This window comes from Tauraco erythrolophus, chromosome 7 (assembly GCF_009769465.1).
Source record: "Tauraco erythrolophus isolate bTauEry1 chromosome 7, bTauEry1.pri, whole genome shotgun sequence".
Taxonomy (NCBI): Eukaryota; Metazoa; Chordata; class Aves; order Musophagiformes; family Musophagidae; genus Tauraco; species Tauraco erythrolophus.
In genome coordinates this window covers 19,470,938-19,497,581 of record NC_141471.1, presented here as the reverse complement: position 1 = coordinate 19,497,581, position 26,644 = coordinate 19,470,938, and the positions used below count along the sequence as shown (strand labels likewise).

Here is a 26,644-nt window from a genome sequence, read left to right as displayed (position 1 = left end):
GAGGCGCAGGCGGGCTCGCTGCAGCCGCTGCCGTCGCCGGAGGGGCTGCGAGCCGCTCCGCGCCGGCGGCGGGGCTGCGCGGCGCCCCGCGCTGGGGAAGGCGCGGGCGGCGCCGCAGCCACAGGTGACTCGCGGGCCGGGGGCCGTTTTCCGTCCCGCTGCCGCTCGGCCACCCCTGCGCGTTCGTGCCCCTGCGCCGCGGCCGCCTGCGCGAAGCCTGTCTTCAGCCACTTCGCCGTGCCTGCGCGACCGGGAGCGCCGGGGGACATGGCTCTGCTCCGGCTCCTTCTTCTCTTGCTCGTCGCCCAGCGGGGGCTCGGGGCTGCCGCCGGCCAAGGGCAGACGGTGCGCGGCCGGGAGCGGGTGCTCGGAGGGAGGCAGCCTATTTACAACCACATCAAGAGCCGGGAGCCTCCGCTGGCCCCGCGGAGCCGCTCTACGGAGAGCACCATCTTGGCGCAGCGGCTCGCCGAGGAGGTGCCCCAGGACGTGGCCTCGTTCCTCTACACGGGCGACTCCCGGGAGCTGCGGCGCGCCAACTGCTCCGGGCGGTATGAGCTGGCCAGCCTCGCCGGCAAGTCGCGCTTCGCCTCGCACCCTTCCCTGCACGGGGCCCTGGACACCCTCACCCACGCCACCAACTTCCTCAACGTGATCCTCCAGAGCAATAAGTCGCGGGAGCAGAACTTGCAGGAGGACCTGGAGTGGTACCGCGCCTTGATTAGGAGTCTCCTGGAGGGGGACCCCATCATCTCCAGGGCAGCTATCACTTTCAGCACGCAGCCTTTCTCCTCCACCCCCCAGGTTTTCCTCCAGGCCAGCAGGCACGAGAGTCAGGTCCTCTTGCAGGACTTGTCCGCCTCGGCTCACCGCCTGGCCAATGCCTCTATGGAAGCGGAGTGGTTCCACAGCTTGAGGCGCAAGTGGAGGCCGCATCCGCACAGGAAGGTCTTAAACACGGGCCCCAGAACTTCGGAGAACAGCTGGAAGAGACGGGAGAGCTTCACCGCAGACAAGAACCATATCAGGTGGTCCTCGCCTTACCTGGAGTGTGAGAATGGAAATTACAAACCTGGCTGGCTAGTGACTCTCTCAGCGGCTTTCTATGGGCTACAGCCAAACCTCCTCCCCGAGTTCAGGTAGGAGTGTTCCTCTGCTTGCTTTCTGTTGAGAAGGGGGTAGGATGGGGTTTGGTTCTGCCCCCCCTTCTAGGGAAGGGCATGCTGTGTCTCTCGAGCGACCGGATCGACCCTTTCCAGAAGGGCTGCTCAGTCGCACCGCAGAGCAACCTCAGGCCTTCCTGTTGAGCTCTACCTTCGCGTGCCTTAGAGAGCTGTTGCTCAGTAAAAGAATCGCTTCCATCTCTGCCTGTGAGACAGCATCTGCTTTACCTGCTCCCATCAAAACAGGTGTGCATGTGGGTTCCTGGCGTCCGTCTAGGGGTCAAGAGGAGAGCAGCAGTTTCCAGTTGGAGTTTATTTCTGTCCGCAAGAGGAGGGTGTTTACTGAGGCATTATCCCTTACTACGCTGCATAATTAAGACTAGCTGGAACCCAGCTATGACTTTAACCAGCTGAGAAATGACATTGCTCTTCTGGTAAACTGCTATTTCTGGTCTCCAGAGCACACCCACTGTGGGATGCTTGAGCCTGGTCGGTGGTCAGTATGTTTGTAGGTAAATAAGTGTTTTTGACTGCAGTTCTGTCATAGTGCATGTGACTACAACCTGAGCTGGTGGTAAGAAAGCTTTTCTTAGGGATACCCCCCTGTTACATAGCTGTGTAACTGACACCTGGCATACCTGAAGAATTGCTTTTTTTTATTGCTGTTAACCTCCAGGACTTTGCAACTGGGTTGTGACTAGCAGAGAGGAGGGTACAAAAAGTCCCATCCTTGTCGTTGTGTTTTGACAGCAGAGGGATGTGTCCAAGGAATGAGAGCAACCAGTGGGGCACGGAGTGTCAGACTTTTCCCACTGGCACTTCTGTGGTGGGGCTCACAGGTGACTGCCCCTAAGGGAGTGTCCACTGCTTAGAAGCAGCTGGCATTTGTCAGGAGGTGAGCGGGGCGCACAGAATTTGCTTTCTGCTGCAATTTGGTAGTAAGTAAAGGTAAACAAGAATGCAGCAGAAAATGGAGAGGTTTTGTCACACCTAGGTGGCCAGGCAATTGTGTATGAGAACAGTGGTTTTCTTGGCTTAGTGTGAAATTCAGTGGGATCAAACAGGTATGAATCCAGTTGTGCATCCGTGAGGGGAAAAAAAAAAATCTATTGAATAGAGAGTGGCTGATTATTTCTCTATGGAATTACCTTTTGCCCTGAAATGCTTGTGCTTATGAGGCTGGTAGGATTAAAGTAAAGTGAGCTCATCCACTGGCTGCTGCTGAATTCCTCTTAAGACCAAAATCCAAGAATAGCTCCACTGCAGAGCTCTTCTGGACCCTAATGGGAGGGTGGTGGTGGTGGAGTGGGGTGATGTGTGCAGGTTCGGTGTGTGTCCAGAAAAGTTCAGGAAACTACTCATATTTCATTGAAATGCAAATGTTTCACACTTGAACTTCAGGATGCAGATGAAAGCTGGTGTAGGCTGATATTCTCTTGTTGAGGATAGAGGTTCCTATAACCTAAAGAAGCACCAGGCTGGGGATGGGGTGGCAGCCACTAACCAGCAGAGACATAAGTTCTTGATGTGAAGCTTAACTCAAAGAAGCTTTGATCTTCAGTTAAAACAAAAACAGATTCTTAAACAACAGAGTCTAAATCTTCAACCTCAGTTCTGTGCCAAGATCCTGTGATGCCAGGAAGCATCTCAGTGGTGTAGGTTTCTGCTGTGGTAGCTCTGATGTGCAGAACACACCAGGTCCATTTTCGAGTAACCCCGGCCAACCAAGGCAACCAGTAGAGGTCCTCCTGGGTGCAGTACAAAGCACTGCCTTGGCTTCCTCGTGGTCCCAGCCTCTGTTTACCATATGGGAGTCACTTCAGTTGAAGAAATAGAATAACCTGTTGTAACTCTGATGCTTAAAGGCATCCATTAAGCACATCTAAGCTTGGAAAACCTCTTATTTGGAAGATCTTGTGATGGGGTGTGCTGTGCAAATTTGAAGTGTTGTATTGCTGTTGTACTGAACAGTTAGGGCAAGCTAACAATGTTTTGTATCAAAACCAGAGATGATTTCTAAGAAAATAGATCAGCGTGGTTTTGGTAGCTGTATAAGGAAGCTGGTGGAAGAAGTACGTACATATATGCACATATTCTGGCAAGGCTAAATGATGGTTCCCATGTTCCTAGTTTGAGGTATGTTACATGGAAGATGGACTTCTAATAAAAGCTTATTATTTGGGATATTGAAAATATCTGCAGCCACATAGGAAATACCATAAACAAAATACGCTTCCCAAGATTTGTGTGATGTCTTGATATTTGCACAATATTTTCTATATTTGATAGACACACAGCCTCAGTGTGGGTTCTTAAGAGAAGAAATGGTTTAAAATATAAGCAGGTAATATAAAAATGAAAATCTAATGCAGTTATTAGAACATTAGTATTAATTACTATAAGGTGCCTCTTGAAATAAGCTTTCTTTCTCCTCACCATCTGTCTTTGAGTGACACAATGGTTTAACTTTGAAGCCTGTATGGTAAAAAGCAGTGTGTATTAACCTCCATCTTTTGAGAAAGTTGTGTTGATTCTCCCAACAAAGTTTCTCTGAACCATCTGTTAGAAACACGTTAATGGATCAGCTTATATGCTCCTTCCATTTAATAGCCTGGCATGTCATTGATGGTCATATAGTGCATGGCCCTTTAATATGTGTTGAACAGTTTATGTACTTTCCTCTTTGCTGATATTAAGTTTATGGTGTGGTATGTTAGGGTAAGAGACATTCAGGAGCACATTATCTCCATGGAAGACAGTTCTTTCAGATTACAGAAGGAAAATCCATTGCCTCTGCTTCTTGGTATATCTTCTGTTTCAGTAACAGATGGGTATGTCATGTGATGTAGCAATGGAAAGAGTTTAATGAAGGCAATGCTAATAATTACTACTGGTTATGTTCAATATGTGCTACTACTGCAATGCTATTGTCACTGACATTATGACAGTGCAGCCAAAAAAAGCTTTGTTCTTGTGGTGAAGAGCATTGGTGCCTCTGCCAGAGGAAGTGAGTGTTACAGGTGAGGGGCTTTTGCAAACAGCTTGCTCTCTGTCTTTAATTTCATCTCCTACCTTCTTCCCTCCCCCTAAGAGATGACAGCCAGACTGTTCAAAGTGAAGGCCAAGGAAGATGAGAGAATATGGTTATTCAAGTTGTCTTGCCAAGGCTAGCACTGTAGGCCAATACTGAGAAGAAGTTAGAGAAACCAAAGACTACTTGATTGTGTTGATAAATTTACCAGGAGCTGTCCAAGGCTGGTGGGACCATGGTAGTCCCATGCAATGCTAAGCTAGGGGCACTGACTGTTCTCATCTGCTTAAAAAATACAGTGTAGGCTCTTGTTCTGAAATGAGGATCCACAGAGACTAGAACTCATGTCGTGGTGATGTTAACCATTTCCTTCGCCTTTTGTAAAAAGTCTAAGCTGATGCAGTTTGCAGCAGGAATTCACCATCTAATGTGTCTAATAGCTCTACAGCTAGTGCTGCAGAGGGTAGAGCGTGGTAGCACTTGTCACTAACCTTCAGTGACCCTCTTCTGCCACTTCCTACTACGCCATTACACTGAACCATGTTCCGTGGCACATGGTGGTTTGCCTGGTGTCTCTGCAGCCCTGCTGAGGAAGTGGAATGATGTGAGAAGCTGCATGTTGTGAGTATGTTTCCTTCTTTAAAAGTATTTGCTTGGCCTCTGGGGTCAGGGGGTCTTCATTGCTTTAGCAGTCTAGTAGGCTGGTGGGGAGGATTATTCCTTAATCTGGAAGAAAGATGTCCAAGTACTCACCTACTGGGAGCATATGTTTTTGTTTCTGGTTTTTTTTCCAAAAAGTGCCCTCCTGGGTCACTGCATCCAATCTCCTGCTGTCACAGACCCCCTGAGTGTCACCAGCTGACCAAACTTTGTCTTAAAGTAGGTAGGTTTCCCTCTTTACTCTCCAGTCCACTGGCATTCCAGGCCTAATGGTTGGATGGCTTCTTCTGATACTTGATCTGTATTTATTCACAGTCAGTTCTCATCCATTTATTCCTGTTCCAGAGCTGCCTTCTAGCTGAAATAGCACTCTTTGCTGCTGTTTACTTCCCTGACCTATTTATAGGCAGCAGTCCCTTCTCCACCTTTGCTTACTAGGCTACACAAACCAGCTTTCTTTAGTCTCCTGTTATAAGCTCTCTGTTGCCATGGTCCCTCTGCTGTAGTCTTTTTCCCGTATTTCTTGAATGTGGCTAGTCACATTCATGTTGATGTTTCAGCCTTCTGCAATGTCATCAATTATCCCTAACTCTGATGAATGAATTGCTGCTTTTGCAGTTCAAAATGTTCTCTTGCGTGCTGTTCTCATTTTCTTTAATGTTGTGTTGTAATATGTCAACATTTTGGGAACCGGTTGCTGCTCTCATGCTATTTTTCAACTGGTAGGTCAGAATATCTTTAGGATACAGGAACATTTTTTTTTTTTTTCTCCTTCCCACCATGTTCCAGCAAGGCCAGGTAGGTTTTTTCACCAAATCCAGGGCAGTATTTGCAATCCTTTTTAAAGACTATTGGGAGAATGCAATGGAATAATAGCTGCTTTGGCAGAAAGGTATTCAATCAGCAAGCTGAGTAAGTGTTTTTTTTTATTTTGAACGAGGACATGTTCTAGAGCATTTGCAGAAAACTTCGTTCTGAAGTTTGACTGAGTCAAGTGTTACCTCTGAAAATTTTCTGTCTTCCTGACACTTGTGACTTCTCTCTTAATTATTAGAAAAGTGTTCCCTAGTGCAAAGATTAATCTTTACTGCACAGTTAAACTTAGCTGTTTCTTGCCCAAAGGCAGCGTTAATGTAGTGATTTCCACCGTACTGTTAACAATGACCTGGACCACTCCAGCCTTAGGCCATAATAGGCTGCTTGTTGAGGAAGCGTTATTGAAGGCAAATTAAACCATGGAGGTTGAAGTATATATGACAAATAAGTAATTTCTTTGGAAATATGTGTGATGTCGTCTTCTGCTAAATATTTCACAGGTATTAAATTGTTTGGTGAAATAACTATAAATGTAGACAGAAAAAAGAGAGACTGTAAAAATTAGTTAACTTTTTTCTTTTAAATATAGTTTAATTTCTTCCTTTAGCCCTCTTTTTTTAGTTTCCTCCCTAATCTCTCTTTAGTCTCAGTACTGAAGTAAGAAAGAAAATTCATTCTGTTTAAGGAGGCTTTCTAATTTTTTGTGACATGATGTATTGGTTGTATAATCCTGAAAATATTTTAAAATGGTGAGACTGACATTTTTTTCTATAACCCTGGCCCATATAACATGTTCAAAGGTGTGGGTGGATTTAGAACAGGTTCTAAAAACGAAAAGTAACAATTTATTTCCTAGAACTCTTGAAAGTTTTGGATTTATGTTCCTGAAAAGAGATGAGAACAAAGAATTGTCTTCCTATGATGGACTGTTTGCTTATAGAAACTCTCAGTATGTTTTAAGTGTTCTCTAGACAATCAGTTACGTCTCTGCCTTTTTGGTATGAGGTCACGGATAAGGATAAAAACCAGGATGTTGATGAAACATAAGGAACAAGAAATAGGGATTTATTTTTTAGAAACATGATTCGGCTTTCTTCACTATTAGAGAAACAAGAGTGGATCTTTGAAGAAAGAAGTTAAATATGGGCAGGAGAGGATTGAGACACATAACTGCGTTTGTGTCCGCAGTTGTGGCACGTGGTAAGTTGCAATAAAAGGAACTAGCTTTTTGGGTCCAACTGCCGTTTCTACTTCTGTTCTCTACTGCCATCCCCCTTGAGCAAGGCTTCCCTCACAGCAGGTTATCAAAGCTCTTTTGAAGGGAATGGACATGTGACAGTCCTTACTATCTAAAATTCAGCTCCAGGACTGTCACCTCCTGTTCTGTCTATTCATGAACCTCAGCTGAGATAGAGGAATGTTCCTAAAGGTAAGAACAAAAGTGTTGCTGTGTTAGGTCGGATGAAAGGCTTTCCTAGCCCTCTCTCCAAAAACAGCTTCTGGCAGGTACGTCAGAAAAAATGTAAGAACAGTGGAAGTGCCAAGTTCTCTTATTTTGGTTATATCCCATTTACAAATAGTAAGCAATAAAAAAAAGTTTTTCAGACTCTATCTGAATGAGAATTGATAGTAAATATGAATTAAACTGACATCCATGATTCTAACTCACTTTTTAACCCGTTTTTGTCTTCTGCAATGTAGTTTAGCATTACGTTCCATAATATGATTCTGAACTGTTCAGAGGAAAAAAAATACTTCCTGTTTTTAAATTTGCTTCATGAATCTAAATTCATTGGGAGATCCCAGATTCTTGTGTTACAAAAATTATTTGGAAAGTGTTCATTCATCTTCTCTGTGTCAGTCAGATTAAGTTGTGTGTTATAGTAATTATTTTTATCGCCTGCAAACTTTGTCACTGGTCACCCATTTGTGGTCATCTGTGTACGTGTTGAACAAAGCAGGGATAGTTGTGGTGCCCAGCTTGTTAACATCCCTGCGTGTAAAAACTGACTTTTGCCATGTGGAAACTCTCTAAGCGGCTCAGAGGTTGGAGCCTTCCTGGCTCTAAAGTATGCAGTGATTAAAAAAAAATTCATTTTCTACAAAGGCTATCTCTACTCTGAGCAATTTTTGTCTTAGTTGTGTGTTGGCCTTACAGATTATATTTCTGGCTTCCTTTTTCTGAGATATTTGAAGTTTTTAGTTAGTAGAGCTTTTGTGTTTAACATGCTGCTTCTAAAAATGTCTTTTGGTTTTGTCTCTACATCCTTGTAGTTTTGTATGTTCCTTGCCCAGGTTTATGCCTCTCCATTTTCCTTTTTTTTTTTAAAAAAAATGATGTTGACTTCCACTTTTCGGTTTTAAAATTCCCTTATTATCTTTAGATACATCATCAGTGTCAGAAGATTTGGTATAGTTAGGCTAAAGCCATCTCTCCTATGTAGGATCCTTCTAGTTCAAAAGCTTGTCTTGTTCTTAACCTCTTTTTTTCTTAGATCACATTCTATACTGTTCCTTGAGGCCTTTTCTTTCCACCTATCTCTCTGACCCCATGGATAGTAATGGAAGCATTACAAAAAGAGCTGATTTCTTACTAAATGGCTTGAATTTGGCTCCAAGACCTGTTTTTCGTAGGGAGACTCTCATGTAAGTGGTACCTCACCATCACTGACACCTCAGCATTCCTATACAAGGTGATGTTTTGTGGCAGAATTAAGATGCTAGTAGCAACTTGAACATCCTTGAGCAAAAAAAAAAAAAAAACACTGGTCCTCGAAGTGTCTAGGAAGCTCTCTGACTAAGCTCCAGGGAAATCCCCAGAGAGGCAGCACTGTATGCCATAAATCGTAAGGCAGATCTAAATCTGAAATAATTCTTCAGACAACAGAGGATTCAGCTTTAAGTATTCTGCCCTTGTAGTATTGCTCTGAATGGCCTAGAGGGATTTTCTTTGCAGGTGAATCCTAATTCATGTGCCCACACTGCTATACCTTACACTTCAGTTAAGTTTATTTTTAGTGAAAGCTGTTTCTGTGAAAATGTGTGCTGAAAAGCAGCAGTTGTGCTATGGCTGAGGAATTAGGCAAGTCTGTCCTATTAGTAAGAAATTAGTGATAACTGCGTGACCAGATGAAAATCATGTTGTATGGAATGTCCCAGTAGCCTTTTGTGAATCTGGCTGGATATGCAAAGGTAACAGTTTTAAAAATGTTTTAAGTGAATGCAGAACCCTAAATCTTGAATTTGAAAAGCAACTTGAACCTGCAGAAGCTGCTGATTACCAGTAAGACTTACCTCTGAAAGTCACTTCTGAATTTAATTCCAGGATTATTTTCGGATGCTTAGTTGGTGTTACTGAAGGAGCCTCAGGTGTCAGGTAGTATGCATAGTATGCACTGTTTGAAAATTAGTATTCTTCAAAGTGTCATCTTCCAAAATGAGAATGATCAGGAAAGGTATCTGCCCTGAAAACGCTGACTATACTAGTTACAGTATGCATTTGTCTCGAGGTGTGGGCATTTGCAGATTTGGGACGGCTGTAGACAATTTGTTTTTCTTATCTCCCTGTTCTGTGGTAAGGAAGACTTACGAAGGACAACATGTAAGAGTGAATGAAGATGGCAGCAGGCATTTAGATTTGGGGGACGATGTCTGCTTCAGCATGTGAAAACCATGCTTATACCTTAATAATGGCTCCTTGCAATGCTTACAGGTGCAAAAATAAGTGTACAAACTTAGAAGACTAACTTTGTATGCCTGTTCAGCTGAGCTGTGATGACCTCTGTGCCAAAAAGGTTCTGAAGATCTAGAGGACAAAGATATTGTTTATCACCATTTAAATGTTGGCAGGCTATTATTCTGTGCAGCTCTGGCTTAAGCTGGCTGGGAGAAAGAGAATATGTTCCTTCTGCTATTTTATGATGTAACAGTTCAGGCAAAAAAATTCTTCTGTAGATATAGGTTTTACAACATGTTGTTACAATGAAATATTATAACTACTGAAACTATCAAGATAGCTAGTAGGCTGGGAAAATAAGCTTAAATCAATTTCTGGCACAGATTTCAAGGCAAACAGCATGCCAACAAACAGTGGTACTGGAAATTAAGACAGACATGAAAGCCTCTTAAATCAAACCTCTGACCTGATAGAAAATCCTTGATGATGTCATTCTTCAATGATTATCTATTATGTACAATTCTACTAATTCTTTATTAACTACATGTTAAACATGAACATGTAATCCTTAAGCATCTTTTTTTTTGGTGTAAGGTTTGTAAAATTGTGGCAGAAAACAAATAGTTATTGTTATAAGGAGATTAACAAAATATACTTACTTGCCAGATGGTCCACAATTACCAGTAATATTGTTATTAACTTTTCACTGTGGCTTGGGTTCAGCCAGGCGGCATTGTCAGTGTGGATGAAAGTGTTATGCTGACAGTCTGAGTCTACTCTTATACTGTTGATATTTGTCTGGATCGCTTCTATCAAGATAGCAGAGCTGCAATTATTCTGTTAGTTCAATAAACATAACACCTACAGGTAGTTGGTCCGTATACATTCTAGGAGGATATGTTCTTCCATATGTTCCATTTTCCGAATGCTGAATCAAAAATAACTGAAAATGTGGGTGGCTAAACAGGCTGTGCCAGCTACTGTATTAATCACAGATGAATTTCAGAAATATATCATCATGTACATATTGGTGTACTCTGTGTGTAATAACGGTGGGGTACAAGTCTGAGATGGTGTTTTAAAATGGCAAAGCATCCCCAATGAATGCAGTGAAAGTCTTGTACTGTCATGATGCTTTCTGTAAATGCCACATGTATGCTTAAATGAACTTTTCTTTTGGAAGCATTATATCCTCATGTAGCTGTAGACCCTGTTACTACCTCAGCAGAACTGTGGTGTTATATCATGAAGCATGAATGTGTATTGCAGAGGTCTATTGAAAAAAGAATAATATGCACCATGGAAGGAAAAAATGGAAAGCCTCTGGTAGATTGAAACTCTCAGGAGAGATTGTTTTTATATGCCTACTTCTGGACTGTGCTGATTTTCCTTCCTGTAGATTTTCACACCAGAAATTCATAAAGCTCTGAGAAAAAGAAAAAGCAGAACAACTTAATCATATCAGGAGGTCAGGTTGTGCTACAGAAGGGCTGCAGACAAGAGAACAGGGGAGGTAGAAATATTTGTATTGAGTTAATGAAGACAGGGTTTTGTGAAAGACAAATGTTCTTGTAAGAAAAGTTTTAACACAAGAGAAGCAAAGGGAAAACACATTCAGTTTCAAGTGGAAGAATGTAGTGTTTTTGGAAGAAGTATTGTGAAAATATTTTGAAATTAGGTAATTTTCAGGCCTGCATGGCTTAATAGGGAGCTCCTGACAAAACTCAAGCATAAAATCAAAATAGACAAGAAGTGGAAGGAGGGTCAGGTAACCTGGGGGAATATGGAGACGCAACCTGAGCATGACTGTGACTGTGAACGTGAGCATCTTGTATCAGAAATAGTGTGGCCAGCAGAACTAGGGAAGTGATTGTCCCCCTGAACTCAGCACTGGTGAGGCTGTACCTTGAATACTGTGTTCAGTTTTGGGGCCACTCCCTACAAGAAAGACATTGAGGTGCTGGAGTTTGTCCAAAGAAGGGCAATGAAGCTGAAGGATGTAGAGCTCAAGTCTTAATGAGGAGTGGCTAACCGAGCTGGGGTGGTTCAGCCCGGAGAAAAGGAGGCTCAGAGGAGACCTTATTTTCTACAGCTATCTGAAAGGAGGCTGTAGTGAGGTGGGTGTTGGTCTCTTCTCCCAAGTAACAAGGGACAGGACAAGAGAGAATGGCCTCAAGTTGCACCAGGGGAGGTTTGGATTGAATATTAGGAAAAATTTCTTCAGTGAAAGGTTTGTCAAGCATTGGAACAGGCTACCCAGGGAATTGGTTGTGTGTCCATCTCTGGAGGTATTTAAAAGACATGTAGATGCAGCTCTTGAGGATGTGGTTTAGTAGTGGATTTGGCAGTGCCAGATTAGTGCTTGGACTTGATGTTCTTAAAGGTCTTTTCCAACCTAAATGATTCTATGATTCTATGCATGGATGGGGTTAGGGAAACCAAAGCCTGTATGGAGCTGAATCTGGTAAGGGACATGAAGAGCAACAAGAAGTAAGTACACTGGCGGCAAAACTGGACTAGGGAGAATGTGGACCTGCTGCTGAATATGGCAGTGGACTTTGTGACATAGGACATGGAAAAAGGCCAAGGTGCTTGATATCTTCCAAGAACTATGGGCTGGTCAGCCTCATCTTAATCCCTGGGAAGGCGATGGAGCAAGTATTCTTGAAAACCACTTCTGAAACATGTGAAGGAGAAGAATGTGATTGGGAGTAGTCAGCATGGGTTTATGAAGGGCAAATAGTGTTTAACCAACCCAATAGTCTTTTGCATATAGATGACTGGAGGCCAGTCACTACTGATATACTCCAGGGTTTGATACTGGAACCAATTCTGTTCAACATTTTCATTTGGTGGTCTGGATAATAGGATAGGGTGTGCTCTCAGCGAGTTTGCAGATGATAAATATTGGGAGGAGTGCCTGAGAGACCACGTGATTGTATTGCTGTTCAGGAGGACTAACACAGGCTGAAAAAATGAGCAAACAAGAACCTTGTGAAGTTCAGCAAAGGGAAATGCCAAGTACTGTACCTGTGGAGGAATAATCCCATGCATCAGTACAGGCTGGGGGCTTAATGCAGATTCAGCTTTGCAGAAAAGGCCTGGCGAGTCCTGGTGGACACCAGTTTGCCATGAACCACCAATGTATGCTTGTGGCAAAGAAGACTGACAGCCTTCTGGACTGTGAAAGGAAAAGCGTTGTCAATGAGTTGAGGGAGATGTTCCTTCCTCTTTACTCAGCCTGGTGAGGCCCCATCAGGAGTGCCGTGTCCACCTCTGGCCTCCCCAGTACAAGAGACATGGATGTACTAGAGTGTGCCTAGTGAAGGAGCAGAAAGATGATTAAAGATTGGAGCATCTGACAGACAAGAAGGGCTGAGTGAGCTGGGACTGTTCAGTGTGGAGAAGAAAAGGCTCCAGGGGGATCTTACACAAGTGTGTAAATACCTGATGGAAAGTGTAAAGCAGATGGAGCCAGACTCTTCTCAGGGCTAGTCAGTGAAAGGACAGAAAGTACAAGAGGCACAAATTGAAATATAAGAAATTCCATTTAAGCCTCCACTCTTGACACTGAGAGTGGTCAGACACTGGATCAGGTTTCTCAGTGTGGTGAAGTCTCCATTGGAGGTATTAAAAAACCCAACTGAACTGAGCCTGCTTTGAGCATGTGGTTGGACTGAATGATCATAAGAGGCTTCTTCCAATGACAGTTGCTATAAGAATCTATGGTTTTCACTTCTATTTTGAACAAAATAATTGTGTCAGTTTTCAAAGAATACAGGTTATTTAATCAATTCTGATGCAAAAAACCTGGAAGTATTTCCTTTCTTTCCAGTACATGGCTCTGAGTGTTAGGAAGCTGTCCTGCTTTCTGCCTCTTGGCCCACTAGAACATGTCACTAATTCTTCAACTTGCAGCATGTGTGGTACAAGGCTGTACTCAAATGCTTGCTCAGTGCACTTACTGTCACTAATTCCTCTTGCTTGTATATGTTGTCTTTCTGACGAGTAACCTGTAGGAAAGTTTTCCTTTGAAAATTGTTGTATCCCTTTGTACTGACTCTCTGCTTCTACAGGGCCTGCTCATGATACCACACAGCAAACTCTTAAGGTGTTTCTCCTCTCCTAGACGTGATTAGTTTACTCTTAATTTTCAGTCTGTACCTCTCTCTTCACAGATGTCCTTGGAGAGGGAAAGGGGAGTTTCCTCTCCTACCAGTTGAAAACAAAATACACAGGGGAAAATCTTTACATGTAAAGGAAATAAAAACCTACTTCCCTAAGGTGCTTAGAGTCTCCCAGGTGGATCTGTTGCAGTCCTAATAAGGATGAATCATCACTGTTTTTCCTACTCTATAAACTGATCTCTTTAGAGTTGTCAGAATGATGCTAGTGCTTGAGAGATCCTTGCCAAAGTGCCTGGTGTATAGCATGAGCTAGGAGGGCAAGAAGTAGTGTTGGTCCCATTGCCTCTGCCTGTATGCAGCCACAGTGAGATTTTTCACTTGCAGAACAGGTCCTGACCATAGGCCACACGCTAATATTTATGCTCAGAAAGGTCCAGAAAATATTAGAAATGTACCTGGTGGGATCGGCACATGACCAGGTGAGGAATTGTTTATCTCTATGAGCAACCGAGATGGATACCTTGTTATCAGATTAAGCTATGCTTGTAATCCACTGACATCAGCATCTTATAAAGACTTAGTCTGTACAGTGTGGCAGTTTTCCCCTTGAGGTCCTCGGTCACCTGGAACATGAAAAAAGCAGTTGATTAGGGTGGAAGTGTTATTTTAGCAGTCCCCACAGAAGCTGTTGTCCTAAAACAAGAGTGGAAAGTTTACAAAGCTGTAAACGAGAAGTATTTCTGAGTATTCTAGAGCCACGGTGTGCGCTATTTCAAATTGAACTTCCTAGAGCCAGAACTTAAGTGTTTCAGGTCATTTCTAAGTGTACCCAGCTCCAGATTACTTAGATTCTAGGCAGGAGATGGAGGGCAATTAAGTGCACCTGTACTGTCTAACTTCCTAATGCATTCTTCTTCAGATGCCTTAAATGATGTGCTTGTGTTTCTCCAATGACTATACAGCATGTCTGAAGATGAATGTCCAAATATAGCTGTTGTGGACACTTTGCTCTTGGTTGTGCTGGGGCCAGGTATGAGGGAGCAGTATTGTCCTGGTTTGGATCAAGCTTACTCTTTTATGCCAGTTTAGAGTTTGTTCATAAGTGACCTCTCCAATATATGGCTCTCTGGCATTTTTACTTATTACTATTATTTATGTATTATTTTATATGTACTGAGCTTTAACTAAAAGAGGCAACATACTTTGAGGTGAGCGGAGTGTTCTTGGGATAGAGGTTGGGCCATGCTGTTGGTAGTCCACAGTCTGAAAGGAGAGATGGTGTTTGTAGTTGTGGAAGTTCAGACTGTGGAAATCAAAACTTTTGCCTAATGTGACTGAAATGGCTGACTTAAAAGAAGGGATACCCTAGATTTTAGAAATCAGAGTATTCATCGGTTATGAACAAGTCCATGTAATGATCTATCTACCAGAAGCTGCATACTGATGTTTTTGTTATGTCCAGACAGCTGCGAAGCAGTCACAGGTGCATGCTCTCACAAGATGATGCTATAGATGTTCTACGTCCAGAGTCATTCTGCAGGTTATTTTAGAGGGAATAAGGAAATTTTTGAAGGCTTTTTTTAAGGTACTCAACTACAGTCTTGCAGCTTTTTTTCTTCTGGTGATTTCTAAGTTGTTTATAAAATAGACCATTGCCTGAAATAGTGTTTAGCTTTTCATTCAAAAAAATTTCTGAGGAAGACTGTTCATGGTGAAAATTTGAGTGTTCTTGGCATAGAACGAATACAATTCAGACAGTCCTTGAGGACCTGAATGTGTAGAAAACACTTTTTTTGTTTGTTTCATAGACACTGGTGGCCAACTCCTGGCTCGTACTGCCTTTCTGATGTTGTATCAGGTATTATACCAGTGCTGGTTGGCCCAGATGGGGAGACAGGGTTTTGGGTGCCTGCTAGAGGAGAGTGCTGAGCCGTGGATGAGAGGCCTGAAGTTGCTGGAGGCCGGAGTGTGTCTGGAGAGAGTATGGAAAAAGGCTTTTGGTGGTTGTCTTGGCAAACAGCCTTCCCTGGAGCAAAGGGGAGGGTGTCGTTGTTGCCGGGCATAGGGGTGAGGTGTGACACCTGGTACTGTACTTGGGATTGGCCAAGGGAGGTCACTGGCCTCGGAAAAAGTAATGCAGGTCATTCATTGTATTTATTTTAGTTCTTTGCGGCGCTTTAAAACGTGAAGGGCATTAAATTATTTTAGTGTAGAGCTTATTCTTACCTGCGACCTTACACTTAGTGTGTTAGATTTACCAAGTTCTTGTCATAATACATCTCATTGAGGTCTAACATAAGAACATGTCCCTGCAATTGTGGCTTTGGGAGCACAAAACTGTTTTCAGACATTTAATCAAATTCCTTATTTAGAAGGAAGATGTAGTTCCTTTTTGCAGGCTACAGAATCATGAAGCACTTTAACCTATTTCTGTAGTTGCTGTGTTCAAGGCTGTTTTTCTGTTTTTCAGAGGTGTTGTCAAAGTCGACATCAATCTGCAGAAGGTGGACATTGACCAGTGTTCAAGCGAGGGCTGGTTCTCGGGGACACACAGGTGTCATCTCAACAATTCTGAGGTAAGTCTGTCCCTAAGGGACTGAACTATGCTTCCATAACAAATCTTTCCACTGTGAATAATTTTCTGTAGTATAAATGCTACCTATTTTATAGACTTTATATGTGGCTTGTAGGCTGGAAAAGATCTTTCTGTGCAAACTCTTAGGGTATGCAGGAGTTGCCTGCATTTCAGGAATATTGGCATTAAATAAAACAGAAGTAAAGTTATTGTGCAGAAATAACAGCTATGGGGAGAAAAAACATTACCAGTGAAATGATTTATGAAGTTCTGATTGAGAGTCAAACATTTTACATTCAAAATAAAAATAAGCTTTTAATGTCAGTGTCACTTTTGACCGGACAGCTTTGCAAAATACAGTACAAATGGCTCAAATGCTAATAATAATTATTCAGAAAAACATGGCCTTTTGGTAGAATGATGAAGAATAACAGGCAGAATTGGATACTGTAATTCTTTCTTAACAGAAATGCCAACATTTTGACAGAGCTGACGGTGTTTCTGTTCAGTGGCTTCCTGCTTCCTTTTTCTTCTGAAGGTCTGTGACCAACTCCGTCTGTCAGCATATCGTGGATCGTTCAGTCTGGCTGGTCATATATGCTCAATGAAACTTTAAAACAAGATACATTCAATGATTTTTCTTTTCATTATGGCATATAATGTTGTCTTCAAAGGCACCCATTTGTTTTCCGTGAGAGCAGCCACCTCAGCCGCTTCTATGCATTCAGAAAGAACAATTAAAATGGAGGGAAAGTTGACAGTTGTCTGCCAGAAGTCAGGAGATATTTGCCCAAATTGTTACAAAATGCCAATTTATCAAAGCCAAATCTGAATTTAGGAAAAGAGTTGTTTTTGGTGAATTCATCTACCAACATTTTTGAGCAAGAAAAACTCAGAATTTTTGTAAACATCCTTCTTGGTATTTTTCACTTGAAAATGTTTTTTATTAAAATAAACTTGAAATGAGAAATTAAGTAGTCTTTGATAAAGGCTAATTTGAAATGAAAAATTTCTGCAAATAAAAAAACCCCTCTTTTTCCTTTATCAAGTACTTTTTGCCTTCTGAATTCAAGGGAACACTTTTAATATCTTGTGTTTCTTTCTTGAAGAAAATATTGTTTCCCATGAGATCTGGTAAACTTTGTTTTTTAATACATGCTCGTTATCCCGAATGTCATTATATATTTTTGCGAGTGTTCCTCATTTTCTTAGTGTCTGCAAAATGTCAGCAGAGGAGTGGGATTGTAAGTTGCATCTCTTCTGGCAAGCAGAAAAAGGAAAAAAAAAAAAATCCTATAAGAAGACTAAGAAAATCCCAGATACAAGTAAAAAGGAGAAAATGAAGACAGATCAATGGTGGTATTTAATGCACCTTTGGTCTGGTTCAAAGCACGTTGTTTGCTGTAATGGGTTCTGAATCACACTCTGTGTTCTTAATATCTAGGAAAACAGAATCTAAGTCAAACCAAATTGGATATACTTCCACATTTACACTTTGCTTCCAAATTCAAGTCCTTAAGAGTGTGTCCTGGAGAGACTAATGCAAAAAGTTACTCTCTCTGGAAGAATTTGTTGGAGAAGGGGGGGAAATAAAAGGATTTTTTTCAGTCTTCACAATTCATTTTAATGGGAGTAAAAGGTAGTTTTTATTTCTCTGTAGAATTCACTCTGATTATGAAAAGGAGTTTTCTTGAATATGACATTCAGTAAAATCTACCTTCCATTTTATTATTGCACATGTGGCAAGCAGAGTGTCATTTAGGAAACCTGAGTGCAGAATGAAATTCTGCATGAAAGACAACCAGAAAGTTTTCTATGACTTGCAAAAAACACTTTTATTTCACGGTCTTTAGTGTCTCACTGGGCAAGCTGGAAAAATCTCACCTCTATGATTTGGTCTCTTACTGTGTATGAGAAACTGAGGTGGCTCTTACAGACCACCGATGCAGAGATGGTGTCTCCACTGGGTTCTTGGTATTCAGGGCTTCTCTCTCCTGCTGAGAGGGTGGTTGGCGTTTCCTATCTGCTGAAGGAGAGAATAACATTTCTTTTACTTAAAATGTACATTACAGATCAGTTCTTCATCTTGGGATTCTGGAGTGTGTTATTGTAAAACTGGCTGTGCTCAAGCAAGTTTCTTTGCAGAGCTTTTATTTACCAGACTCACTTGCGCTGTTTTTTACTTTTTTTCTTTCTGTCCCTGTTTATTCTGCATAGTGTTCTCCGTGTTCTTTAGAGCTAACAAAGGCTGCTTTACATAGTTGATAGTAATCTTTTTTTTTATACAACACTTCTGCTACTGTTGAGTCCAACCTGATATATCAGTATAAAACTAGAGTTGCTTTGTGCTGTTTTGAGAATGGGAAGCACTACATTTGCTGATGCTGCAAAGGATGTTTTGTTTTTCATACTGGACAGTTGTGTGTTTTTGTTTTAGTAAGCCTACTGCAATGCTGTAGTCCATAAGTGCGTTCCTGTGATGCAAAAAGAAATTAAAGTATACCTTCTAGGGCAGAAGTTCTTTAATGAGTGATGCTGTATATGTGAGTGTGGCTCATGTTCACACTTTAGGGTGTTAATAACATGGGTGAGGAAATGAATGCCACTTCATGAACGGCTTTTCAACTTGCATGTAGAGCTGAAACCTGCCAGCTGCTCTTGCTTCTCAGTGGTGCTTATTAGACTGTTAAGTCAACAAGACTCTTACGGCTAAGAGAAGGATATATAGGTAGTACAAACCTCCTCCAAAATGACACTTGCAAGCAGGGAGTGCCTTTCCTTATTGCACCTGAAGAGAGTGATACGCTGCTTAATAATCGTGACTCTGGGAAGGGAGAGTTGCTGGGAATAATCTAGAGAGAAACTTTCTCTCCTTTTACCCTATGGTCACCACTTTAGGAGAGTTCAGCCTGATGGGGACTTTGTTCTTTATTTACAAGCAAGTCCCATATGCTGCTTTTCGCACTTTGTTTTGCTGGAATCTACCTTGTGGAATAAAAGTAAATTACATAGCTATGCAACAATGCTTTCCACACAGTTTATTGTACAAATGCTAATGAAATTATATTCCCCGTCCTCTCTTATCATTTTAGAGTCAAATACCGAAATACCTGCTGATGCTGGAATGCTTTGTCCCAGATTACAAAGCCAGTCTCCAGCAGAATAAGGAAGAGAATGGAGATCTCTGGATTTCTAATTCTGCTTAAGTTAAACCCTCTTTCCTCTCTGTAATTTTGTTAGGTAACTTGAGTCTTCAGAGCTGCATAGCCTTTCCGAAGACCGTTTGGTAAGGCTTTGCCATAGTTAATTTCTGATTTGGATCTGAAAATCTGTTTACTACATAGTCCATACCACTTGGCCAGGCTGCCAGTGCCATTAAATCTAAGTCATAAAGCTTAAAATTTCAGAGATACAACTCCTTTCTTCCCTAACACTATGAAATATATCAAGTGATAGAGAAGGGGAAGGGGGTGATTTAGGGAAAGACCCCAACTTCTGGGTTTACTAAAATGCTTCTTCGTCTTCTATTTCAGGTAGTTTTGTAGTAGCTAAAATCTACTAGATGTGTCACAGACAATTTTTCCTACTTTCTGTGCTGTCTTGAAGTTTCTTTATCTTCTAAATAAAAATGAGCTGAAAGGAAGGAGATGGAGATGCATTACAGTGAATGTAAAAATGTGTTAAACCAGTGGTCTGTATGTGCAGAAAAAAGGAAGGAATGGTGGGACTCAACTTCTACCAGAAAATAGAGATAGCTGTTGAAAGTACTGTATTGTCTTTATGTGCTCTGGCACAGAATCGCTAGGAGATGACGCTAACCTATGTGTGACATTGGGATTTGGCTTTGGGAGATCATCAAAAGTAACCTGATAATGTGCTGGAATAGTTGTAGTGCTAATCCTTGCTTGAAAGAAAAATACTGTGTGCTGGGGAATTAAATAATATTACAATTCAAATACATGGAATTCCTAGACATTCTAAGACTCTTAAGGTCCCTTCCAGCCTATGCCATTCTATGATTCTATTCCTCCTTTAACTGCCATCTGTCCTTAGTTTTAGATAGTCCTCAAAAGGTAGACTATTGACTCTGGAATATTCAATGGTGCCCTTGAATACAAAACAAAAGCAAGCACTGGGAACCCTAGATCCCACTTTTTTTAAATTGACTACCTAAATTCCTAACATACAGTCTTTTTTTTTTTTTTCCTGATTTGTTCTTGTGTGCAGGACTCCTATCCCTGATTTTGTAGCCTAGATGAACTGTGAGAGCAAGGGTGCCCTCCTTCAAGCTCAGGATGACTGGAGACTGCCCAGTCTAATTATGTAGGAAGTTAGGTAAGGCTTTACATGGGGAAGCCAAACTGCAGGAATAGCTAAAGTCTATTTCAGTTGCCTTTTTTTTTTTTTTAAATTGTGTCAGCCAAAGAGGAAGGGGGCTATGGCCAGGTGTTGTTTTCTTGACCTGGGGTAAGAAGAGACAACTCAGTGAAGCACGGAGTACTACCTTCTCCTTTCCACCCTCTACCTTGACACTGAAATAGGGAATGGTTTCCTTGAAAAAATAGACGGGCAAGAGATTTGAATTCTGCGGGACTGCAAGGGATGAGGTGGGTAATATCTGTAGAATTAGAAATAATTAAAATGAATTGGGTAGAGAACAAAATGACACAAATAATTCTGAAATTAACAAGCATAGGAAAAATAGTTACCCAATAACAAATCTAAAGTAATTTCGTTGTACAGACAAAGCTGGTTATGGTGGTAAGAAAACATGCATTTTTACTCTGTTTGAAACACTTAAGATTTTTCTTTTGATATTAGATTCTTTCCCCTTATGTGCTGGCAGCAGCTGCTGGTACCTTTAGTAACAACTTTAGAATCCTTTTTGAGATGCCAACAATAAAATCAAGGCTGAGGGGTATCTGAAGAAATCAGCTGGCACAGCCCATTGAGCTTGGCCAAACGCTTCCGACCAGTGGCATCGGTCTGAAAAACAGCAGTGGACTCCACGCTGTTCCCCCATCCTTAATGAGACTGCCAACAGTTTGCCATGTGAGGCAGGCTCAGCTGACATCCCTTTGGGTTTCAACAGTATTCCACAAATGACAGCGTGCAAAAATATCTAGAGGGAATGAGAGAGGCAGAGTAAACAAAAAAGCTGCATTGCTGTCTGTATATAGTGTGTGTATATCTGTGTTTGCAGAGACATGCACAGGCCTACTGTGTTTGTATTTATTCTGCACAGACACAAAACCAATTGAGAAAGGAAAACAAACCAGCAGTACAGCCAAAATATTTTTTCTATTGTTTAGCAAAATATTTGTGACCATCATATTTTATTATACTGTACACGGTGTTACAGACAACCAACTGAAAAAGGGGGGGTCAGGTCTGATTAAAAATAAAATTGTAATGGTGACCGAGTTGGGAGAGAGGAAAAAAAACCCAGTGCTTTCCAGGTTTTTCCAACAGATCTTTCCAGTGCCCTTGTCAAACTGGGAAAAGGCTATTAGTGCACATATTCTGTGGGAGGGGAAGTGTGACAAGAGGTCAGCATTCAAAGTCATAACCCAGCGGGTCATAGCCAGTATCATTGGTTTTGCTTATTATTTGCATGTATTTTCTGTCCTCTCCATCAAGAAAAATGCAGTCAGAATGATGACAATTTGAAAAGGAAGCTGTTTGGTGATTCAATCGGAGTGAACAGGGTTTACAGAATATAGTTAACTTCTAATTTGGAAATAATCATCCTCCTTGGAACTGCAGGTTTCATCCAAGATAGGGCAAGAGAAGTACCTCCACCAGGGTGGAGAGAGTGTGTCAGGATATATTTCCCCTTGGAAGAAAACAAGATCTGTAGTAGTAGAATACAATTACTACATACTATTTTAAATCCTGGGCTAAAGGGGCAATCCAAGACAGAAAGGGGAGTGGATTGGTTCAGTACACAGTAAAGAAAACCTCGCAGCGCTTGTTGGATCCAAAAGCAGAAAGGCATATCTGTTCTCTGACTGATAGCTGCTTGTGCAACTCGCTGTATTTGAAGAGGATGCAGTAGACACAAAGAACATTTTGAATGCTCTTTTAAAAATAACTTTGCATCATCTGCATTCATGGGAAAAGTCCCTTTATGACAATATACCAGATCTAATCTAGCATTCCCCCAGATGTGATTACATAAAATAAGGTGGAGGTTTGTCAGAGCTTTCAGTGATAAACAAGGTGCTATGAAAACCAGCTTTCAGTTTAAGGAAGAGCCAGGTTGCTTAGCTACAGCATCTTTGCCTTTTTAGAAAAAATCTTAAAATGACTCTGTGTTTTGCAGGAGCTAATCTTGGTTCTCAATATTTTCTTCAAAAGAAGAAAACCTTTGCAACAATTCCTTCATCCTAGTTAGCAGCATTAACCTCAGCATTTAAATTCATCTGGGTTGATTTTATTCGCTGCTGTTTTCCTTCCCCCAGAGTTAAAATGTGAAAAAATGAAAATAGCAGGGAGGTATGTTGACAGGGGATGACAGCATTGCATCAGGTACTGGTTCTTTCAGCTCTGGTTCTACAGCTTTCAGATCTTTCTCTGCTGGACAGAGCATCCTATTAGGCAACACCAATTAACTGAACTGGTGGTTCTCCCCATCGTGTTTGGGAAGGAAAGAGGTGAGGGCCCCGAAGTTTAGTTAGCTGTGGGGACATGGACAAAAGTATACTTGGTGGGAACAAAGGAGAAGTCGCAGAGAGGAGAATGGATGCAGGGAAGAGCTCTTCCCTGGAGAAAGACTGAGAAACTGACTGTCTGTAGCTGGGGCAAGAAATGGACAGAGTCACAAAAATCCTTGCAGCAAAGAGCCTGGAGACTGTAGCCAGGCTGGACTATTCTCCTTTGTGAGAGAATAGCTGGCTGTGAGTTACCTTTCCCAGATGTGAAGTGGCAGTAGCTGTATCAGATCTAGGCATAAACAGAGCACAGCTTTATTCAGGGCTCTCGTTTGTTATCACTGCATTCAAAAGACTGTACAATATCTGAAAAACGTGCCTAGTAGCATTAAGCACAATTGGATATATGCAGTTAGATAAATATACAGCATTTCAGTACCAAAGCATCTGGTCCATCCTATGTGAGATTTGATATGCTTATCTTGGAAGATATGCAAGTACTCCCATATCTTGCGAGACAATATAAAGACTTTACCCTCATCTTGCAGCTGGGATGCAGAGGTGAAATTATTGTCGCTAAACTGATAGACACCCTGACTCAAATTGAGGTGTGATCTCTAGGCGTGCAAATTACTCTCCCCACAGTTTGGCTTCTGCAGAAAGGTATGCTGGGCATGTGAGCTGAAAAGGAGTCCTGGTGTGCTCCAGCCAGGGCTGGGATTTTGGGGTGCATTACAGCATGCATCCACTCCACACTTGAGATGCCTCCAGAAGAGTAAGTAAATACATCCTGATGTATTTTTGAAACCTGTGTCTGAACGCTTCATAGTTTTCTTAGTGATCTCGATTTGTGACAGCGTCCTGGTCAAAAATGAAGTCGCCCAACCTCCTCATAGCTAAACACACTGTTGCTGCACTTGCTGTCGTTGCAGAGGATACCAGCTTTCTGTGAACTGTGCAGACTCTGTTCCTGACTTGCGTACTTAGCGATTTGCTTACTCAGGCAATACACTGCAGAGAGATTTTTGGTTGTTAAAATAGGAAAATTCTGCTCATGCAAGTATTATACAGTTAATTGTTTTTGTTGAAAAAACATGGACTTGAGAAATAGTAAATTGACTATTTTAAGGCTGACTGCCTTATTTTAAAAAAGGTTTTATAAAATGTAGCAATTGTTTTTCCTGCTTTTTTTATACTTCATGATACCTGTACAAAGGGACAAGTTTAATTTAGCCTTGAGAAGAAAGCTCATTCCTCTTTTTCTATAACATATTAAAATTAGATTGAAAACATATTAAAGATCTCAAGATGAGATGCTCTTGTTTGGAAAGTAATTCATATGATTTGTTCTAGTTTGCATTTGGCAGTACTGTAAACTGATGACTATCAAGTCATCCATTCACTGAGCAAGGGCTCATCTCCTGGAAACTTCTCAGTCTTCACTAACCTGCTTACTGTCTTTTTTTGTGTTTCTTTATTGTTTTGTTGCCCTGTGTTTTAGATGATGACTATATTTAGCATCAGTACTAACGTGGGAATGCAGAGCACTTGATTTTTAATCTTTATCTTTTTGAGCATTTCTTCTTTTCTTTTTTATGTTTTGGCTAGTTTATAAGCCATGACTGAACTTCATCATATTACCGCCTACCTTTCTGATTCATCTCCTTTAAGGGTTTTACTCTTCTTTCTGTCAGTGAATAAGTGGTGAAAGAAAAAAAAATTATCCCCAACATCTTACACATGTAAACTTCTGAAGATAAATAAGATATTTACCATCTTTTGATTCCTCCTTTACTTGAAAAAGATGGTGAGGAAAAGTAGATGTTACTTTAGAGACAAATAAGACAATTTTATTTTTGTAATACTGCACTATTTTCTGCTTACAGTGGGATCAGAATTCCTCTACAGTTAAATTTAGTCCCTACGTTTACCACAACTATTGTTCACAGGGCAATCAGTTTCCATTTACTTGCATAAAATAAATAGTAGAATTTGCTCACTGAGTTCCACTCTTTCTGTCAGATGGTAGTAGTTACTTTTTTCCCCTGCCAATTCCGTCTAATCATTCTGTTAATTTTTTCATCTTTCAAATATGGTTGGCCAGGGAGAAAAATGTTCATAGTGTGGTATAACTATGCATTGTAATTAGGCAAAGGATGTCCTGTAACTTTCATCTAAAACAGTTATGGTCTTACTTTTACATTTGAAAGTAAAGCTAACTAGGTTGGCCTTAACTGAGAAACAAACTGAGCTTTCTCTATAGCTGATGCATTGAATTATTTGCAACTGTCAACTATATTTTTGTGTATATGTTTTTATATATCCATTTATTTACAGCTAATCCTTGTATGTGTGTGCATATGTATGGCTATCATAAACGCATGTGCATGCTTGCCTACATATTCATATATAGGGAACTGCGAATGACTGGTTGTTTGCACACAGGCATTCTGCTAGAACTGTTCTGAGATGAGGTGTAATAGAGGCTGGGGAGATACTGCTCCTTGTCTTGCATGTAACCCTGTGCACAAGTGCAGGCTGTGGGGCTGCACGACTGGAAAGCAGCTTTGTGGGAAAGGCTCAGGTGATCCTGGTGGACATTAAGTTGGCCATAAGCCACCATGATCTAGGTGGTCCTGCTCAGGTGGGGGGATTGGACTAGATGATCCTTTGAGGTCCCTTCCAGTCCCTAACATTCTGTGATTCTGTGAAGGTCAACAGCTTCCTGGGCTGCATGAGGCAGAATATTGCTAGCAATTCGAGGTAGGTGATTCTTCCTCCTTACCAGCCTGGTGAGGCTGTGTGTGGGGTGCTGTGTCCAGTTCTGGGCTCCTCAGTAGAGGAGACATGGACATACTGCAGTGAGTCCAGCAAAGGACCACGAAAACAATTTAGGGATTTGGAGTGCCTGTTGAACAAGGAGAGGCTGAGCAAGCTGGGAGCCTGGAGCAGAGAAGGTTTGGGGGATTTCATCTGTGTAAATACTTGATGGAAAGGAGTAAAGGAGACAGAGCCAGATTCTTCTCAGGGGCAGTCCGTGACAGGACAAGAGGCAATGGGCACAAACTGAAACAGAAAGAAAACTTTTTTTTTAAACACTGTAAGGGTAGTCGGACACTAGAACAGATTGCCCAGAGAGATGGTGGAGTCTCCATCGTTGGAGATACTCAGAACCTGAATGCGTGTGGCCCGGGGCAACACACATCTGAGCAAAATCTGAGCCTACTCTGAGCACGAGTCAGAACTGGGTGATCACCAGAGGTGCCTTCCAGCCTGAGCTGTTGTGAGATTTCTGTGGTCGCTGCTTCTTTCATCTTTCACGCGGTTTGTTTTTCTTGTCTGATTTATATCTGGAGAATATGGTATCCCTTTTGAGCTCTGTAGTTCCACTCTGTTTCATTCACGCCTATGTCAAGACTGTCTTCCATTGCCAACTGCTTTTGCTCACCAGTTGTTTCCTTTAAACTTCTCATAAGTGTGTGCAAATGTGAGCTTTTGAGAAATCATTTAGTTCTGATACATTTTCTGTAACAAATTCAGCACTTCTTTCTCCTACTACAATAGAAGAAATGGAGTAAGTATATTCAGATTCTTATTTTGAGTTAATTGCTGTTAGTTACCTTCAGAACTTCAAAAGTTTAGTTGAGATAACACAAAGATTTTTGAATGATGATACTGGCTTGCTGCTTGGGCCAGGGTTGAAATATTTTTATCTCTTCATATATGTTATCTAAGTATCTAATGGTTAAAGCTTTGAAAGGGGGGAAAAATCTGTAATATAGGTAAGGTAGTGGGATTTATTTGGTTAACATAGGCTGCATTATAAAATGTGAGTTTTCTAAACAGAGTAGGCTAGCCTACAATGTATAGGATACTGTCCTAGAGATAGAGGAGAATTGCTAGGGCTATTCAGTAAATCGTCATTGGTTTGTTTGAAATTATG

General features: G+C 41.5%; 1 protein-coding gene across 1 annotated transcript in view; it reads left to right on the top strand.

Moving 5' to 3' along the window:
- The first annotated feature begins 267 nt into the window (after positions 1-267).
- The window catches only part of GPR158 (G protein-coupled receptor 158), a 211,874-nt gene continuing 185,497 nt past the window's right edge, over positions 268-26,644 (top strand). The window contains exons 1-2 of the mRNA XM_086614818.1: positions 268-1,139; positions 15,944-16,049. Coding sequence (XP_086470944.1) covers positions 268-1,139; positions 15,944-16,049 — 978 coding nt within the window. The remainder of the gene's footprint in view (positions 1,140-15,943; positions 16,050-26,644) is intronic.